Source organism: Myxocyprinus asiaticus, chromosome 28 (genome assembly GCF_019703515.2).
Source record: "Myxocyprinus asiaticus isolate MX2 ecotype Aquarium Trade chromosome 28, UBuf_Myxa_2, whole genome shotgun sequence".
NCBI lineage: Eukaryota > Metazoa > Chordata > Actinopteri > Cypriniformes > Catostomidae > Myxocyprinus > Myxocyprinus asiaticus.
In genome coordinates, this window is record NC_059371.1 from 39,887,802 (window position 1) to 39,909,480 (window position 21,679).

The 21,679-nt window shown below is 39.5% G+C and overlaps 1 protein-coding gene across 2 annotated transcripts in view; it reads left to right on the plus strand.

Annotated features, from left to right (window-relative positions):
* The window catches only part of LOC127418767 (zinc finger protein 345-like), a 96,517-nt gene that overhangs the window by 56,105 nt on the left and 18,733 nt on the right, over positions 1 to 21,679 (plus strand). The window contains exons 2-3 of one of the 2 annotated variants that reach the window (XM_051659570.1): positions 12,457 to 12,618; positions 16,325 to 16,703. In XM_051659570.1, the coding sequence (XP_051515530.1) occupies positions 12,457 to 12,618; positions 16,325 to 16,703 (541 nt within the window). The remainder of the gene's footprint in view (positions 1 to 12,456; positions 12,619 to 16,324; positions 16,704 to 21,679) is intronic. The other variant, XM_051659571.1, reaches the window with a different exon arrangement.

Here is a 21,679-nt window from a genome sequence, read left to right on the forward strand (position 1 = left end):
AGCGGATTGTGGGCGGGAAGGGGGGTTAGGACAGGAGGGGGTCAAGTACAACAGCTCAGGTGGTTTCGAATTGGGCATGTTTGCAGCGGTCCGAACCAGAGCACAATTGTTCCCGCTGCCCCCCATAGCCTTGGTCTGGTTTCAGACTCGCGTATGATTCTTTTGAACACTGGTGCTTTTATGTCATCAACTTGCATCATCACAAACCTGAAGATGATGGAGAACACAACTTAGGATGCTACATTTGTGTTTTTTATTAATTTGGTGTCATTATGCACACCAGAGTGAATGACACTTGCACATCTGTACGTTGGATGCAGCAGTTCAGCAGTTGTAGATGTTCAGGAGAAGACAACTATATCTGATGCTCACATACAATTATTTTTTGAGGACACAACTGGTTGCACGCCTATTTGTGCACATACAGTATTTAAAAGGCACCTCATCTCTTTTTGTTCCACAACATTCCCCGGCCACTCATGGTGCACTTGTGTTTGTTTTTGTGCAACTGATGATGTCATCATGCTTAAATCTGGAAAAATGCATACGCTAGTCATTTTACTTCCTAAACAAGTGCGGACCCTAGTACAGGTCAGGGGCGGCGTTTGCGTATGGCGGTTGCCATACCCTAGCATGCAGACAGTACTGGGGAAATATACTCCTCATGCTTGTTAAAGATAACTATTTATAGAACAGACTTACATATGAACATGACATTGGCAGGAAAGGGTCTGTCATTTGCGATGATTTATGGTTTACACTACACTACCCAGGATTGTGGGTAGTGTAATTCTTTATTGTTTTGTTTTTTTGTTTTTTTTTGTCATATAAATACAACTTTTCAAAAGGATGTTGGCTGCTTTTATAGAAGCAATTAAAATCACTTAACATCACATCAGAGCTTATGCCAGATTTTTACATTATTGCAAGAATAAATGAAGTTCCAAACGTAAGTTCAGGAGGAGCTTGTTCATCTAGGCCTGCCAGTTTATAAGCGGTGGCTTCCCTCACTCCAGCAACAATTCTTCCAACATTTGTCCTCGCCCGCGGCACACCACACTTCCATGGCTCACTACTCAATGCTCAAGCTTTTCCTCATCCGACAAGTTATTCCTCATCTCAAGTTACGTTGCTGTTGAACAGGAGCTGCAACAGCAGCTCACAATCCTAATTCTTTCCATTAGCCTCTGCTGTTTTTTTACATGTCTCTTTTGTTATCCCAGAGCAGACCATAGCGTGAGGCTATCAGGACATAACCTTTCTCTAATTACATTCTAATATCTACCTCCAAGTGGCTCGGTCTCAAGCTTGCATATCATTCACAGAAATGTTTCTTACAATTAAAGGAAAGTGCAGATTGGCATTCAGGTGAAATAGCCTATTATGGCATAAATTTAAATGTCCAAACTTTCACACAATGAATGCGTTTAACACTCTCAAGTGTGTCTACAAAAATGTTATTAAAATAATGTAGTCACCATACTCGACATGACCGATGTGATACAGAATTCCATGAAGATGATTTCGTTTATTCTTTGTCTGTCACGTCACCCATCTGTCATTTCACCCAGTCATAAGGGCCTGACGGTGTGTGTACACTTGCACGGAAGAAATCCGCTCAACACACTCGACAGCTACCATTTTGGGCACGTTTGTAATATGCAAAGCTAGTGTGTATTGTCTTTCATTGTTTTCAGAACACGAGCAATACTATCATCTTATATTTGTGTGGGGCGTCCGGAGAGATTGAAAGCGGTAAGGGTGCACACACCTGAGCGCTATATACGCTATATTGCCAAAAGTATTAGCTCATCTGCCTTTAGACGCATATGAACTTAAGTGACATCCCATTCTTAATCCATAGGGTTTAATATGACATCGGCCCAACCTTTGCAGCTATAACAGCTTCAACTCTTCTGGGAAGGCTTTCCACAAGGTTTAGGAGTGTGTTTATGGGAATTTTTGACCATTCTTCCAGAAGCGCATTTGTGAGGTCAGACACTGATGTTGGACGAGAAGGCCTGGCTCGCAGTCTTCGCTCTAATTAATCCCAAAGGTGCTCTATCGGGTTGAGGTAAGGACTCTGTGCAGGCCAGTCAAGTTCTTCCACACCGAACTCGCTCATCCATGTCTTTATGGACCTTGCTTTGTGCACTGATGCGCAGTCATGTTGGAACAGGAAGAGGCCATCCCCAAACTGTTCCCACAAAGTTGGGAGCATGGAATTGTCCAAAATCTCTTGGTATGCTGAAGCATTCAGTGTTCCTTTCACTGGAACTAAGGGGCCAAGACCAGCTCCTGAATAACAACCCCACACCATAATCCCCCTCCACCATACTTCACAGTTGGCACAATGCAGTCAGACAAGTACCGTTCTCCTGGCAACCGCCAAACCCAGACTCGTCCATCAGATTGCCAGATGGAGAAGCGTGATTCGTCACTCCAGAGAATGCGTCTCCACTGCTCTAGAGTCCAGTGGCGGTGTGCTTTACACCACTGCATCCGATGCTTTGCATTGTACTTGGTGATGTATGGCTTGGATGCAGCTGCTCGGCCATGGAAACCCATTCCATGAAGCTCTCTACGCACTGTTCTTGAGCTAATCTGGAGGCCACATGAACTTTGGAGGTCTGTAGCGATTGACTCTGCAGAAAGTTGGCGACCTCTGTGCACTATGCGCCTCAGCATCCGCTGACCCCGCTCTGTCATTTTACGTGGCCTACCACTCGTGGCTGAGTTGCTGTCATTCCCAATCGCTTCCACTTTGTTATAATACCACTGACAGTTGACTGTGGAATATTTAGTAGCGAGGAAATTTCACGACTGGACTTGTTGCACAGGTGGCATCCTATCACAGTACCACGCTGGAATTCACTGAGCTCCTGAGAGCGGCCCATTCTTTCACAAATGTTTGTAGAAGCAGTCTGCATGCCTAGGTGCTTCATTTTATACACCTGTGGCCATGGAAGTGATTGGAACACCTGAATTCAATTATTTGGATGGGTGAGCAAATACTTTTGGCAATATAGTGTATATATATACACCTGTTTCTGATTACAGTAGTACAGGGGAGAGCGATATATGGAGGAACCACGCCAGCAAGAGGCAGAGAGAGAGACACAAGAAGACAAACGTGTATAAAGTTACTGCTGAAAAGCAAACGGTTATAAGTCGGCTGAAAAGCAATTTTTGAGTTTGTCTAAAATAAAAAGACCTACCTTTTGAGTTAACAGCCCAAGTTTCCCATTTACTCCTTTTCCACCCAACGAACCCCTTTACACTGGTGCCGAAACCCAGGAAATTGGAGGAAATATGCCGGCATGGAGTCCTCGCAGTTGACGGAAGTCATCAAGTCCCTTGCCAATATGCACCATGTACAACATCAGGCCCTGCTTGAGCTGCGCCAGGACCAGGATCGCCAATTCCAGGAGGTGCTCCCAAGCTCAAGCAGAGGACCGGCACACGATCCGGAGCTTACTGAACCAGGAGAAAGCCCCATCCGTGACCCCGGACCCAGCAGCCCCCATGCCTCCGTTTGCCCTCATGAAGATGGGGGCAGAAGATGATCCGGAAGCATTCTTGGACTTGTTTGAGAGGACAGATGAGATCTGGGGCTGTCCGTGTGCACAGTGGGTGGCCAGACTCATCCCACTGTTGTCCGGGGAAGCTCAGCTCGTGGCACAACATCTACCGGCGAAGAGTATCCTGTTGTACGATGATCTGAGGAAGACCATCCTGCAGCGGGTCGGTTGCAGCCCTGAACAATACCGACAACTCTTCCGGTCGATTAAGATGGATGTGCGCAGTCACCCGTTTGCCTTCACTCAACAGCTCCAGGACGCCTGCCAGAAGTGGCTGCTGGCTGAGGATCACGACACCGAGGGAGTTATCGATCTTGTGGTACTGTAACAGCTTATCCATCGTCTACCATAAGGAACGGCGGAGTGGGTCCAGTGCCACCGCCCGGCGTCACTGGTGGAGGCCGTCCAACTGGCGGATGACCATATGTTGGCATATCAGAGGGAAGAGCCCTCCCACTCTCTCTCCCCTCCCCCTGTGTTTTCCCCCTCTCTCTCCTCTCACTCTGTCCCGTTACTGCAGCCCATCCCAGTTCCCAGAAGGCATGGAAATGTGCCGCCGAAGCCAGCTCCCCGTTTGCAGGGGGTTTGTCCCGCTGCCAGTGGCCCCGATGTCTCGTCGCTCTCCCCATCAGTCGGTTGAACCCGTTGACACAGGTGCAGGCGTAACACCTGGGCCAGCCTGCTGGAGTTGCGGGGACCCAGGGTACTTCCGGGACCAATGCCCAGTGATGAAGCTGGGAACTGTGGTCCAGGTCCCTGACACTCCACGGGCTGCCCCCGATTGAGTCGGTGCTTACGGAATACCGGTGAGTGTCAAGGGGAGTACACATCAAGCCTTGGTGGATACAGGCTGTAACCGGACCACTGTACACCAATGTTTGGTTTAAGACGAGGATTTGGGCACAGGGAGAAGGGTAAGGGTGAGGTGTGTGCACCCTTACCGCTTTCTCTCTGGACGAACGCTCGACCACGCCCCCACATTTTGCATTAAAGTTGCCAGCATAGTTTCCGAATGCCCACATTATTTAAAGTGTTGATTTTTTACACTTTTGCTTACCCAGCCTCCATATTGCCACAAATATTGCTTGCAGTCATCACTTGAAGTCTGTTTAATGTCACAAATAAACAATGGTGCGATTAAAGCACAACAGAAACTCTAGCATTAAAGGCATATTTTGAAGCGCTTATGACAGACGTCACCGCTTCAGCTCATAATAATTGTCTGCCACCCCATCATTTTCCACTTCTCATTTGCATAATGTCGAAACACAAAATAAATCATCTCAGACTTCAATTTTCAGAACATATTTCCTTTTACTCAAAATAGTTTCCGGACTAATATTTTGTCATTAGTTTATGTCTTCGGATACCTGCCAAGTTTATATCTTTGATCGATTGCTTTAACTTCCCTGAGTTTCAAGTATGCCACCCCTTTAATATGCCATCCAGCTCTTTATGCCTTTTTCTCTTCTTTAGCCACAGGCCCCTGAAGCTTTGACTGTATGCTTTTCCCCACAAAGAAGCATAAGCAGTATTAGGGTTTTCTAGCTACAAGTGCAAGACCAGCTCCTTCTCCAGTTGCAGTGACACACAGGATGCCTGGTTCATAGACCCCATATTTATTTTTTTACAGATTTGCGATTTCGCTGGTTTAAGGCACTTTTTAACGTGTTTAATGCATTTGCAGTTGTCAGCGGATGTCTTCATGTTGCTTTCACATGTTTCTCTGCAGATTTTTCTAATACCTCCTCCACAGGTGTCTCATGACAAACTCCTAGTATTCGTTTAACTTAAGCAAGTAATCTTTACCCTCAGCTACTCCTGCATTATAGCCAATGCAACAGCCGCACAATGACTTGTCCAACTTTCCTAACTGGTTAACTGGTCAGGTCAGTCGGATCTTTTTAATAACATTAGATTTAATAAGTAGAAGGCACCCATACTCTCCCTCCAGTGGTTAAGATGGGAATGGGAGCTGAACACACTGCAACCCAGAATTGGCCGAAAGAGGACCGAATTAGCTGAAATGCACACCCACACATTCATAATAAAACCATTACCCTCAAGAAGGGTAGTCTATATTTACTCTCTCTCTCTCTCTCTCTCTCTCTCTTTCTGAACACCTAAACCCTAGCACAGCAGGTTTAAACTAATTCAGTTCCCCCTTTTTTTGAAGACAGGGCTCTCCTGTTCAAACTTTTGAATGATAGGTGTGGGTGAGAAACTGATCAATATTTTATCCTTTTTTCTGTAAATTCTCCTCCCTGCTCAGTCAATCTACACTTTCACATTCTACTTCTTGTGTTTTTGGTGATTCTCATTCTAGCAAAAAAAGGACTTAAATGTTGATCTGTTTTTCAGCCACACCTATCATATCACTTGTGAAGATCTGGATTAAAATACTGGAGTCATATGGATTACATTTATGATGACTTTATTTGCTTTTGGAGCATCAACATTTTTGCACCCATTCACTTGCATAAGGGTGAGTAAATGATGAGAGAATTTTCATTTTTGGGTGAACTATACCTGTAAGGTGTTTGGCAGGAGTGGATTGGGGAGCAAGTCGTTTGTCACTTCGGAAAATATATTGTGCACTAATTAGATCAGCCATAGACTATGGATGTATGGCATATGGTTCAGCATCTGTAACATGGCTTAAAAATGTTGGAATGATACAATACCAAGCTCTACGGATGTGTTAAGATACAATCCAAAGCTCTGCAGATATGTTGTGGAGCATTTAGGTCATCATCTACCAGCACTGAAAGAAGAGATGGGGGTGATGCCATTAGAAATCACAAGGCTCAAATTAAGAATGGCATACTGGCCTTCATTTTATGTTATACCTTAATATACTGATGGCTCTATTTTTGTGAGCATGCAAAGCGCAAAGCGTTAATTCTAATTGCAGTTTTCGTGCCAGTGCAAGTGGGCGAGGGTGGGAGTGTTTGCATGCAAACTGTAGGTGTTTTGTATATTAATGAAGTGGTGCAAAGCGTAATTTGCTATTTTACTGAGAAATTGGTTGTTGCACAAAGACGTTTGTTAAACTATCTATAGGTCATGGTTTAATTTTCAATTATTATTATTGTTTAAATTTACAATTGTATTATTGGTCTTATTTGTAAGCCTAAAGGTATTTTTCAACCTGTTGTCTTAGAGTGATTTTTAAGTCACTTCAAAATGGGTCATTGGAAGAAGTTGGAGATAGTAAAATGTTTGGAATTGATAGGCTATGATTTTTGACCACTTCATGTTGATTATATTTTTGTTTCATTTGAAGTGTAATTTCAATTTAGAAATATTTTGGTTTATTTTTTTCATATTTCAATTAATTACATTTTTCAAAATCGACCGGTAGAAGTGAAGTGCGTTCCGATAAAATCACTGTTAATACTAGCCATGATTTGTGTGTCAGTAGATGAAAATGATTCATAATATGTCAATTCTCTGTAATTGAATGGAGCCTACATCCAAATTCTGACAAGAATCACATTTTTCATGCATATAAAAGGAGCGTCACTGTCATAGAAATATGCCCGACAATCATCAAGGGCACAGTTAATGCACAAACAAACGTGATTTAGTCTTCTAATTCATTGCATACAGTCCATTTACACTACCAACTTCTTATGAATGTGCTGTCTTGGTTTATATCACTGATGCTTGAGGGAATGAACTATATAATAAGGACAAAGATTATGAAATAATAACAGGAGAAAACCTGAGAATTAAACTGCACTTAATCCATCCCATTTGTGTGTGCAATTTTGCCAAACCTACTTGCCCCTAGACTTAGTGCATGCTTGTACAAAAATGCCAAAACTTTATGGCCACGCCCACTGACTTTGCACTATTGACTTATGGCATAGCACTGCGTTTAATGCTAGCACTCATAAAATAGGGCCCAGTATATATAGAAGAAGAAAGAAGACAGTGCACTAATAGGGTTGGGTCGAGTGCTCGAGAAAGAGATGCATCTTTAGATGTTTCTTTAAGGTGGCTAGAGATTCAGCTTAGGTGAGGTTTGGCAGGTTGTTCCATCATCGAGGAAGTGAATGTCCGGGAGAGTGATTTTGTGCCTCTGTGAGATGGCATCACGAGGCTGCTGATCGTTAGCTCCTGGAGAGCACATAGACTTGAAGTATCAAGTGTAGATAGGAGGGTGTAGAGACAGCAGAGCCAGTGGTTGTATATAAGGTTTCACATTGAATATTCATATTATTCCTTAGTGGAAATCAAATGGGTCATTCAAGTTTTGTGGTCGAGTGAAGCCCAGGTGACTGTGTTTGCTTGTGCGACACTCCCATGAAAACAGTTTTCAAAAGAGAAGCATATTTAGTGCTTACGTAGCAGGAACGCAAGATGAAAATCATTGAACTAATCTTTCATTCCATTCAGTTCATTACAATCATGAGTTTTTTTTATATTGATGAAATCTCTCAGCTGAAGAAAGAGGTGATGTCACTGAAGACAAAGTTGATGGAGAGAGACGACAGGTCGCAGGTTAAATTTCGTCCATTACCTGTTTAGAACGAGTTAAAGTTGAGATTGTAAGTAAGTTTCAAATGATGTGATATGACTGTGACTCTGTGATGATGAACGGTAAAGATGTGATTGTGTTGTGTTTGTCAGGAGCTGGAAAAGGTTTCCAGTCAACACTACTGGATGCTAAATGCTACTTGGCTCCTAAACAATGGAATAGTCTCTCTAACACTGTTCGGGATGCAGACACACTCACTCAATTTAAGTGTAGACTAAAGATTAATCTATGTAGCCAGGCATACACCTAATTTATCAATCAACTCACAATTAGGCTGCTTTAGTTAGGTCTGCCGGAACCAGAAACATTTATCATGATCTATAACTTTGCAAAAATTTGAATGGCATCTATGCTGATATTATTCTATTTGTTTCCCTGTCTCAACCTCAGGACTCCTATCCCGAGGTCACCAGAACCGGCCAGATCCAGCTCCATTCCTGCTTGGTGTTGGACTCCACTGCTATGTGTCTCTGAGTGATGATGACTAAATGCAGCTTGTGCCAGCCAACCATCACTTCAGTCTATTATGATGGATTTCAGAGGATGAACTGATGCCAACTCCAACAATAAGACATGAGATGTTCATATGCCATTGCCTGAATCCTGGACTTAGGATAGACCTCATCGAAATTACTGGCCGGTTGAACTGCGATGCACCTCACTGATCTCTGCCTGCATCACCTTGGTCTAATGATGGACTACACTCTTAAAATAGAATACATAGACTATCAGTTAACTGCCAACAAAACCCTTCATCAGCCAATTAACAAAGGACAGTGCATCTATGTGAACTTCTGCAGTTAATCCAGGATGAACTACAAAGACATTAGTCATTAATCGTACAGTTCTTACAAAATCTTTGTTTAAACACTGGCCCTTAACACTTACTTAATTTAATAATTTTAAACCATGACATGCACTATACAGAAATAATATTGGCATTATATTCATGATGTTAGCCAGAGGGGAACTGGAGTTTTGTGTTCCTTGCCACAGTCACCTTCAGCTTGCTCACTGTGGTTATAAATACAATTATTATTTTATTTATTTTTTTACACAGTTCACAATCGTATTTAATAAAACTATACAATGATAACTCTAAGACATTATAGATATTACAGTTTTATTTTCTGTTAATGCCTGATCTTCTGTAAAGCTGCTTTGAAACGATGGGTGTTGTGAAAAGCGCTATACAAATAAAAATGTCTTGACTTGACAATCATGCCACTGCTGAAATCACAGAGATCATATTTTTCCTCTATTCTGATGGTTGATGTGTAAATTAACTGAAGCTCCTGACCTGTATCTTCATGATTTTATGCATTGTACTGCTGCCGATTGGCTGATTAGATAATCACATGAATATGTAAATGTACAGGTGTCACTAATAAAGTGTTCAGTGAGTGTATGTGTATATACATATATATATATATATATATATACTCCACAGATTTCATATTAGCAAACTACAGTTTTGGCAAGTCGTTTAGGACATCTACTTTGTGCATGACACAAGTCATTTTTCCAACAATTGTTTACAGACAAATTGTTTCACTTTTAATTGACTATTTCACAATGCTAGTGGGTCAGAAGTTTACATTCTCTAAGTTAACTGTGCCTTTAAGCAGCTTGGAAAATTCCAGAAAATTATATCAATTTTTTAGGCAATTAGACAATTAGCTTCTGGTAGGCTAATTGGAGTCAATTGGAGGTATACCTGTGGATGTATTTTAAGGCCTACCTTCAAACTCAGTGCCTCTTTGCTTGACATAATGGGAAAATCAAAAGAAATTAGCCAAGACCTCAGAAAAAGAAAAAAAAAACTGTGGACCTCCACAAGTCTGGTTCATCCTTGGGAGCAATTTTCAAATGCCTGAAGGTACCACGTTCATCTGTACAAACAATAGTACGTATATACACCATGGGTCCATGCAGTCATCATACCGCTTAAGGAGGAGATGCATTCTGTCTCCTAGAGATGAACAGAGTTTGGTGCAAAAAGTGCAAATCAATCCCAGAACAACAGCAAAGTACCTTGTTAAGATGCTGGAGGAAACAGGAAGACAGGTATCTATATCCACAGTAAAACGAGTCCTATATCGACATAACCTGAAAGACTGCTCAGCAAGAAAGAAGCCACTGCTCCAAAACCACCATAAAAAAGCCAGACTACAGTTTGCAAGTGCACATGGAGACAAAGATTGTACTTTTTGGAGTAAAATGTCCTCTGGTCTGATGAAACAAAAATTGAACTGTTTGGGCATAATGACCATCATATGTTTGGAGGAAAAAGGGTTCCAGGTTTTGACCGCATAACTGTTCCATATCACTTCACCAAATTATTTCAGTAATTTTAAAGATCCATACAGGCTACCATAGCAAAATAACTCATTAAATCAAAGACATTGGTTAAGTACATCAGGTTAGAATGACAAACAAGGTCTATAATATCCTAAATTCAACATTTTCGGTTGAAAAACACCCTTGTGCTTTCTCTCTATATATCTTTCACTCTCGTCTTACCCACACTCATACACGCTGACACACACACACAAACAGATATAGAGACTCGAGTCATGGCCAGCAAACAGACCCGCATCCTGCGACTTGATAAATACGCAGTTTTTATATTATCTGAAATAACTTTTAATATGTGCACATTTTTCAATGTATTTCGCCCCAGTTGGCCTGCCATAGTAGAAAGCACCCTTGCACTCCCTCGCTCTTGCTCTCACACAAACGAACACACACTTACTCAGTGTTATGTTTTTAGTAGCATGATGGAGAGTCTTGAGATCATTTCAGCTCCTTACTTTAGCATGCACACTTTTCAACTGATGCAGTCACTGCACTACTCATGTACCCGCTTAAAGTGTCCGGGAAGCAACACGTAAGCCTGGAACCAAAATTACATGTTATCAGACATAACATCACACTTGGGAGCACAATCAGCGCAACCCTGTGACTCAAATTAAATTAGACATAGGGAGACCACTTTATGCTGATTGTTGCTCAATATGGAAGAGAGGTCGTAACATTACACACATAATAAAAAATATACAGGCAGCAGCTGGTGAAGTATAGAAATAGGCCAACAAGTGGAGTTTCCAACAGGCCAAAACTCAAGTGATATGTCTCAATAAAAGAAGCATCCATCCAAAGGTTAATTTTAAACTGTATGGCCAGACACTGGATGGAATAAGTATGAGTGATAAGATACCTGGGAATATGGATGGACTCCAGGTTGACTTTTGGGACTTTTAAGGAATTAGGAAGGAATTGAGTGGGGTTCTAGTCGACTGTATTTTAAATGGAAATTAATTAGGTCTTTGTTGGATTATGGGAGCATGTTGTATGGGTCTGCATCACCAAATACAATTAGAAAGATTAATACAGTGCTGTGGACCTTTCAGATCTTCCTCAGTTCCAGCACTGCAGGTTGAGATAGGGAAAACTCCAATCGATCAACCTGAAAGGAAGTTCTGAAGTGTTGGAGGAGTGTTGGGAGCATGGAGATGAAGAAATCACAGTTTGTCCCACAGTTGTTACACCAAATATCCCTCTAGTAAATCTTAAGTAGTAGGACAAAGATAAAAAAAAAAATTAAATGTCCCTAAGGAAACTGTTGCTAAGCAGTGTTTAGATCAAGCATATTTTATCAGTGATTCACATTTTTAAAGATGGTTTCAAGGATCCCAAATAAGGTCAAACAGCTCCTGCAGTATATATTCCCAAATTTAACATCAGTATCAAGAAAAGGGCAACAAATCATATCTGTCTTTTCAATCGAGTTAATAAGCAAGTCTTTTAAGTGGACAAAATTCATCAAGACAAAATATCATATATGAGATTCTGGTATGGGACAAGGAAAAGTATGTACCACATTACTAAATTATATCAGAAGTTTGTTAAGCATAATTTAAGGATGTTGTACACATTGTGAATAATGAAACGATCGTGAATAATAAATAGTATTTAGTTTTCTCTCTCCTTCCTTCGGCGATCTCCACTACTGTCCAGTTGGTGGCGGTAATGCGCCAAAAGCTGGTTGGACAACCGCAATTGAACCTCAGAAGAAGAACTCACAGTTTGAGTGCTCAGTGGGTACGTGTTCATTGTGTTTTACATCATATATGAGATTTATATTTATTTTGTTGTGCATGTTGTTGTTTTTTTGGCGTTCTAATGATCGTAATCCATTATCACTGGTCTTTTGAATAATCTTTCATTCTATATTCTATATATATATATATATCTATATTCTATATAAAAATCCTTTAGAGTTTGATGAATGCCAGTTCATTATAATGATGATGTTTTTGTGTTCAGATGTTCATCATGAGAGAGCAGGTGGATGTGATCTGCTGTAAATCAGTAGGAACTGATCTGTCCATGCTGGATATTGATGATTTCATCACAGAAATCTCTCAGCTGAAGAAAGAGGTGACGTCACTGAAGACAAAGCTGATGGAGAGAGACAACAGTTTACAGGTTTAACATTCATTTCATCCTTTCCATGAATCACTGTGTCTGATTGTTTTCTAATTGTGTCTAATTTTCATTAAAAAGAATGTATCTTGAGTAAAAGTTGAGATTGTAATCTTTCAAATGATGTCATGCAGTTATGTCCATACTGTATGTATTTAGACGGTGACCTTATTTTCATACTTCTGGCTCTGTACGCCACAATAATGGATTTGAAATGAAGCAATCGAGATTTCAGACTGACAGCTAATTGTACGGTGAATTACATTCAGATTGGGTGGGTTTAGCATTTGCTGCTGCTTTTTATTTATACAAAGCACCCAATATTTAAGGGGCTTAAAAGTAATTGGACAAATTAACATTTAACTAACAGCATTGGTCTCAAACCCACAAGTCTCAATAAGTTATTTTTCAAAATTAGGCTGCAAGCTTTTTTTCTCTGCCTAGGCATATTTCCAAAAATGACCACCTGGGGACTCCAAAAGGCCACTTGTTAACCAAATGATGTCAGGGGTACAGAAAGATGTTATAAGTGCTTTTACATGCATCACATGCATTTAAATTTTTTTTTTTTTTTTAATTAGAAAACATTGCACACAATTAGTAAAAGGAAATATGCAGAAACTCACTGAATTAGAATTGCATCATCGTTTTCCACAACCAGAGCATCATTGCTCTGTGCTCCAGACTTAAAAAAGGAGTGATAGGAAGTCCCATTCATTCAAACTTTTGGATGTTTTTTTTAATTTTTTTCTTCAATGAAACGGTAAAAAACAAAAAAACAAAAAAAACGATTCAGCGGTCCTTTTACATCATCACGTAATGAAGTCACTAGTATGTAATTCCACATCCCGGTGCCATGGTATTTTATTAAATATTATCATATAGACATATATGTGAATGCATATATTAATTATTAAATCAATTTATAATAACAAGGGTGTTTATTGTCTTCAGTGTTTCATTCTCTGATCCTGCATGTAGAATACGACTGACATATATTGTTTACATCTTGTATTACAAGTTTCCTACATTAAAGTTTTGCACCTAAAGCACCCAATACAGACACTGATGCACAAATGTGGATATGTTCTACATGTCTAAAGCATCACCAGAAAACATGATTTGGCTTATAACAATTTAAAATATAATCTGCGTGCAAAATAAACAATAGGAAACATTTACATCTCTGGACTAAAAAAATGTTTGCTAAAAAATATTATTTGATAAATCTAGTCATAAGCATATTTTCAGTAAGTTTTGTTTGTCATTTTTAAAAAAAATTACGTTTCGCCCCAGGCTCTTTCAAGTTCTCTCACGCATAGTATCAGCAGCTCGTCGGTAATCCTCTGCAAACTTCAACAGTTATTTGGACCGGCTCCTTCTGTTCTTTTGAAGTCGGAAGTGACCAAAAAGCTGACTTTCGATTCTGCCTGTAGGTTTGATTCATTCATTTCGAACGGGTTCTTTGGTTCAGTAACTGGTCTAAGAACTCGTAAGAGCCACTTAGCCTGAATGAGTCCAACTCATTCATTTTGAACTCGGTCTCAGGCTTCTAGTCGTCTGCATTTAGGGTCATTTTTGTATGTTGTTGCTGATACATAATAGGGGTGGAAATCACAAGGTATCTGGCAATATGGTATAATATCGATATTTAGGTCACGATACGATATTATTGTGATTTTGGTGTTTTGCGATTTAAAACTACGGTATATTGTGATATTTCACTCAGTGTTTCTTATTCGTCTTCATTGGACTTAAAGACCCCCTCCAGTGAAAATCAGTAAAAATCTTAAATTCTGTTTTGATGAAGAAAGAAACTCAGATACATCTTGGATGGCCTGAGGGTGAGTAAATTGTCAGCAAATTTACATTTTGGGGTGAACTATTCCTTTAAACAATGATACGCCAACCTCCTGGAAAGTGTTCTTGAAGGGCTTTATCTTTACCAAGTATTCTGTGATCATCCTTCACTGATGTGTTCAGTGACTGTCCAGGCCTTTTGGTGTTGCTTAGCTCACCAGTGCATTCTTTCTTTTTAATGGTCCAGTATGTAAGATTCAGAAACCCTTGTTATGATTGTTTTACTACAAACTTTGAGAATAAACTAAAACTACTTCTCAGTTAACATAGCATACTGATACACACATACGGCTACATACTACTGAACTATACCAGACAGTTTACTGTTGCACTGCACTGTCATGTTGCACTATTGTATGTTTTGTATGTCATATGTTGTACTACGATCAAGAAACCAACGTATTTGCTTAAATTTAACCTGTATACCTGACTTTTAATATAAAGAGAAGATCGTTGAAATTATTTGAAAGTTACGAAGCAAGATAGCTTGCAATTCGTCAGCATTAGCAGGCAAGACCAAGTTAGCTAAAATTACACAGATCAATCCTTATGGCACTATATTTCACATGCTTTGCAGTTATGTAAGCTTACCTGTCCAATAAGAAGAATGCCAATTCAGGGTCGGTTTTGATCCCCAATACCGAACGAAGGTTTTTTTTTTTTTTTTTTTTTTTCGGCTTACTCTGAGTTTGTGTAGGAGTCAGTGTTGTTCTGGGAGCCGGACGTTTGCTGGATTCCATCTCTAAGATAACGTTACCTAGTGTTGCAGTTTATTGTCGCTGTTGAATAGCGGAAGAGAAGCACTGAGGCAAGGCTCTCGGGATCACGCATAAACGTCACATCCTTTGGATTTTCCCAGCAAAATCGACCCACTCCCTTTGCATGAAAATCAGTCTACAGGCTTTAATAGGCAACCTAGGAAGTCCGGGAAGGGCTCATTTTTTAAGTTGCGTTACAAGCCGTTCACACATTGGCAAAAAAATAAAAAGGTGAATATTACATGAAAATTGTTACATACTGCACCTTTAAGAATGTACCAAATTGTTAATTTGGCTACTGCTAAGGTACTCTCTGGTGGGTTGGTTTGTTTTTTCAGCCTAATGATGGACAGCTTAACTTGCATTGACAGCTCTTTGGACCTCATGCTGAATTCACAGCAACAGCTTCTGAATGCAAATTCCACATTTAGAATTAACTCCAGATATTTTAACTGCTTAATTAATAATGAAATAACCTGGGAATATCCTACACCTGGCCTAGAACAGCTTCTTAGCCAATTGTCCAATTACCTTTGGACTACATATAAATGGTGCTGTAATTCATAAACCATTCACCTAATCACCAAAAATACCCTCAAATTGAAGCTGACATTCTGCGCCTCAAGCACATCTTGATTGCTTAATTTCAAATCTATTGTGGCAGCATACAGAGCCAAGATTATAAAAATCATGCCATTGTCCAAATACATATATACTTTAACTGTCTGACTCTCATACAAATTCTGTTGAAAGTGTTAAGCAATACTTTTTTTTTTTTTTTTTTTTTTTTTAGAATATACATCAATTTAAGTAAGTCCGTGTAATTTTTTTTTTTCAACCCCCATCAGGTGGAGACAGTGTGAGACTATCCTTTATTCTCACTTCAATTCAACTAAATTTGTTAATATTTTTTAATGAATGCTTGTCATGACATAACATGGTTTTTGTATCTGACAGTAACAACACAAATATAATTTCTTGGTACATGAACTTATTTCTTCAGTACTGTGGCCTGTTTTGTCCAATGTCTCAAGAATAATTTTATATAAAGTGAAAGTGATGAACACTGCAGATGTGATTGTGTTTGTCAGGAGCTGGAAAAGGTTTCCTGTCAATCTTCAGTGTGTGTGACTGATGGGACCTCCACAGAATGTCAGGATTCAGTGTGGAGCTGCAGAGATCAGTCCACACCACAGCAGCTGCTGGACAAACTCTCTGAACAGAGATCCAGAGACACACAGGAATCACAGCTCACTTTACTCTGTTCTACTGATGCTCAGGAGAGTGTGTGTGACAGTAATCAGGGTGATCAAACCTCCACAGAGTCTCTGACTTCTGTCTGTAACGCTGGAGAACAGCAGATGCTGCAGACACCAGTGAAGATTGAAGTGATGCAAAAGGAGATTAAAGAAGAAAACACAACAGAGGAACAACAGAGAGATGAAGATGATGATGATTTTATTCCTTCTGGTAGGTTTCTTCCTTTAATATTGTTTTACATTATTATGGCAATTTGCTGTCATATCAGAATCTGTTACAAGAAAGATGGTTTTGTCATTTATAAGTCAGACTAAAAAAAGTTTCCAGCTGTTTTTATTGTCGTTTTAGAAGTGCGCAGTTGTCTTTTTATTTATTTAAATTTGTAGAAAGTCATAACAGTTCTGAAGGGGCAGTGACTTTGGATTTGGATTACTACCTAAAGTCTGAAAGCTGAAAGTTGTAACTTTTTCTGTGTTAAGTTTTATCCCAGCTTGATTGGCAGAGACAACTGTAAAAAAAGAAGAAAAAAGTAATTTGTAGGTTCATTTTCTCAAACTGTAAACATTATCATGTAAATGTAAAGCCTTTGTTTTGAGTGACCCGTCCATCCATACACAATAACATTGGCTCAGCGGTGGGGTGTATTCAGAGAGCTTTTTTGAAAGCCAAGTTTATTTTTTCAGTTCTGTTCGTTGACGCTAGTGGCGCAGAAATTACATTTCAGTTTTAATTTGTTCTATTTAAATTTATGGCATTAAAGGAATTGTTCAACCAAATATGAACGTTGTCATGTATTCACCCTCATCACAAATTTCTTTAGACTATGGTTCACATTCAATCTAAATGACTAAAATCATGAAATGCAGTTATTGGCCAGTATTGAAGGTATAAATATATACCTGGCTTTCGCACAGCAAAACAAAATGACAAATAAATACTGGTTTGTTGTGTTCTGCCAATAATTTGGGTTCAGTTTGATTTATTTTTACATTTGTTATTAAAATCAATTCAAAACAATTGTTGTCAACTTACTGTGTTTCAGACCTGATGGACATAAATGAGCAGCATCAAAAGCTGAATAAGAAGAACTTCTCACTAAAAAAGCCCCAAAGAAGAGCAGCCAAAAATGATTTCCCCTGCTCTCAGTGTGGAAAGAATTTTGCATATAAAAGCAAGCTTAATTTACACTTGGGAGTTCACACTGGAGAGAAGCCTTACAAGTGCCATCAGTGTGGAAAATGTTTTGGAGATAAAGGAAACCTTAAAAAGCACACAACAGTTCACACTGGAGAGAAACCTTACACATGCCATCAGTGTGGAAAAGCTTTTAAAAGTAAACAAAATCTTAATTCCCACACAAGAATTCACACAGGAGAGAGGCCTTACATGTGCCATCAGTGTGGAAAATATTTTGGAGATAAAAGAAATCTAAAAAAGCACACAGCAATTCACACTGGAGAGAGGCCTTACATGTGCCATCAGTGTGGAAAAGCTTTTAGACAAAAAGAACATCTTAATGCCCACACCAGAATTCACACAGGAGAGAAGCCTTACACGTGCCATCAGTGTGGGAAAGGTTTCTCAGATGCACACCATTTCAAGAAGCATCTCCGCTGTCACTCTGGAGAAAGGCCATTTGAATATAAGTGTGATAAAACTATTGTTGTGGATTCAGCCCAGAAAAAACTTTTGAAAATGCACACAAGTGAAAAGCCTTACAAGTGTTCTTTTTGTGGAAAGAGTTTTGCAAGCCTCTCCTATTTGAAAGAACACCAGAAAACACATACCTGTTCTGAGGTTCATATGTGCTTTGAATGTGGAAAGACCTTTGTTAGAGCCAGTGACTTGACAGTGCACCAAAGAATTCATACTGGAGAGAAACCTTACAAGTGCTCACACTGTGGAAAGAGTTTCCATCGGTCACAAAACCTGAAAACACATGAGAGAATTCATACTGGAGAGAAACCTTACAAGTGCTCACACTGTGAAAAGAGTTTCAATTGGTCAAAATGCCTGAAAAATCATGAAACAATCCATACTGGAGAGAAACTTTACAAGTGCTCACACTGTGAAAAGAGTTTCAATTGGTCAGAATGCCTGAAAAGGCATGAGAGAATCCATACTGGAGAGAAACTTTACAAGTGCTCACATTGTGAAAAAAGTTTCAATCAGTCAAATCATTTGAAAACACACGAGAGAATCCATACTGGAGAGAAACCTTACAAGTGCTCACACTGTGAAAAGAGTTTCACTTGGCTAGAATGCCTGAAAAAGCATGAGAGAATTCATACTGGAGAGAAACCTTACAAGTGCACACACTGTGGAAAGAGTTTCACTTGGTTACAAACCCTGAAAACACACGAGAGAACCCATACCACTGCTCTTCATGATGGAAACATTTCAGCACAACAAGCAGTCTACTGACTCATGTGAAAATATATTGCCCAAAATAATCACAAAGGGAAGTCCTCCTTTAGCTACAATGCTTCAAGTCATTGGTGTGCTCAGAGGTGGGGTAGCAGGGTCTTGAGCCCGTACCCCTTTTCAAATCTGAAGGTGCCATTCTGGTCATCCATTTAAGTATTTTAAAAATACAATTATTAAATAAACTAAATTACAATCTCTTAGTAATCTCTCAGTAACAGTATTGAATGTATCAATGTGATGAGGTTTCTCTGTACATCGCGGAAGCATTGAAGAACATTAGACAGAGGTGCCTTTAACAGTGTGCGCTACAGTGCATCCGATCATCAGTGGTGTGGCCTCAGATGAGTATCAGGCCTGATAGAATATGTACTATATATTGTCCTGCAAGTTCATCAAAAAATAATACTCCATTGCTAGTGCATTGACATTGCACACTTGCTGTATAGACAACTTAAGTAATTATAATATAGCTTTCTGTCTTGATAGAAATTCGATACATAAACTGAAGGAGCTGTCTGATTCAGACAGATTACTTCAGATTACTTCTTGTTTAAAGTAATAAGCTTATTTGTTAAATGATAAAAGCTTATAACCAGTAAACAACTCTTACAACAAGGAGTAGAAAAAATGTGAAGCATAAACATGGAAAGTTTTAATAATATGTAGGCTATAAAAACTTAACACTAAATGTTTATTATTGTTTATGGACTAATGCACGAATATTAGTACAGAATGTTATAAAAAAAGAAAAAATGTGAAGCATAAACATGGAAAGTTTTTTAACATTTATTGATCAAGTTTATGTTGATTTTGAATGAGGATGTTCCTAGAGAAAAAGGTCTGTTTTAAAGTTCCTGTGAAGTGCCTTGACAAGTGCAGTTTGCTTTGGTCTCTATAATAATACCAGGTTAATAATGAACTTTTTTATTATTAAACATGGCTTTCTGTTTGGTTAGCATTTGTGTTATTTAACTGTAAATTAATTTGATAAATTATTCTAATAAAGTTGGCATAAATGTATTTTATGAATTTAAAAGCATCTCTTTTTGGTTTGCGTTCTGAAGGTAGTTAATGGTGAGGCAAAGTCTTTTTAAAGATTTCTGATTAGGTGCAGGTGATGTTCATTAGCGTCAGCCTTTGTGCGACAGCTGCTCCTTTGCCTTTGAAGTGTGTTCCAAACTACGGTTATTTTTGAGCTACACCCTACATCCCTCCAAGGCACTCAATCTGGAAGGTAAACCATTCAAAATGATTAGGGCGTAGCGATGAGCCCTTCCGAATGGAATATATCCAATGTTTCTAATACGTTTGTGTGAGCAGCTGGGAGAAGAGATAATTTTGTAATTAACTTTTTTTATTGATTCCTATGCACATAACAGTGGAAAAAAAACTCAACACATATATAAAGAATCAACATTTTACATTTAAACCTTACTAATACAATCCCACCCTGACCCCTAACGAACACCCCTGTGGTCCCACATAACACACAATCCATATATATATATATATATATATATACACAAATAAATAAAATAATAAACATACGATTAAACTAAACTACACTCTCCACATCCCCTCCCCGAGAGTCCCCCCAAAAAATTATATTTGCCCCATATACAGCCTTCTACTTACCGCCTCTTCAAATGCAGCTACCCTCCCCATTTCCACACACCACTCCGAAAAAGAGGGTGCTCCACTTGACTTCCAGCCCATTAAAATTACTTGCCTACCGATAATGAGACTGGTCAGAACCCAATTTTTTATGTGATTATCCCCTAAATGCATGACCGCCCCATCACCCAAAATACAGAGTCTGGGGCAAAGCAAAACCAGAGTGTTCAAAACATCACACAAATACCTCTGAACCCTCAACCAAAACTCCTGGATCTTAACACCCCCCCCAAAAGACATGGGTAGTGTCTCCAACTTCTGACTGGCATCGCCAGCAAGTGGGTGTGTCTTTAAGACCAAGCCTATATAATCTAGAGGGGATCCAATAAAATCTATGTAAAATCTTAAAACTGCATAAGGTGAACCCTTGCATCTCTAGATACAGACTTGACATTTTTAAGAATCTTAGTCCACACTCCATCCTCCAATACCAAATTAAAATCTTTTTACCATACTCTCTTGAGAGAAGTCAAGGCTCCAGACTCTGAATTAGTAGGGAGTAATACACTGATGCTTCATGGACTTTCACAAAAGCAGCAATCATCTCTCCCAAAGCACCTGCCACTTTAGGGGGGTGCGTGCCACTCCCAAAAATAGTGCAGAATAGGTGGCGAAGCTGTAAATACTTATAAAACTGAGATCTGGGAATGCCAAAATGTTGAACCAAATTTTCAAAAGGTCTCAATACTCCACCCTCATATAGGTCACCGAGTGTATTAACCCCCTCACAATCCAATCTGACCAACAAAAAGGGGACTTATTAATACATAGTTTAGGGTTCAGCCATATGCTCCAGGCTGCGTTTAAATAAATATCCGAATTAAACACTCTGGACACTTTTGTCCATATCGAGTGCAAATGCGAAATAACGGGGTGCAACTTAACCTCTCCGGCTAGTTTGATCGAAAGGCTTTGCAGTGTCGAGATAGGGGCAAGAACTTCCTTTTCAATACAAAACCAGGGAGGGGCTCTCTCAGGTGGAAGCGACCAATGAGCCAAATGTCTAAGACCGAATGCATAATAATAAAACTAAATCTTGGGTAGGCCTAACCCACCATTGTCAATTGGCCTATGTAACTTATTGA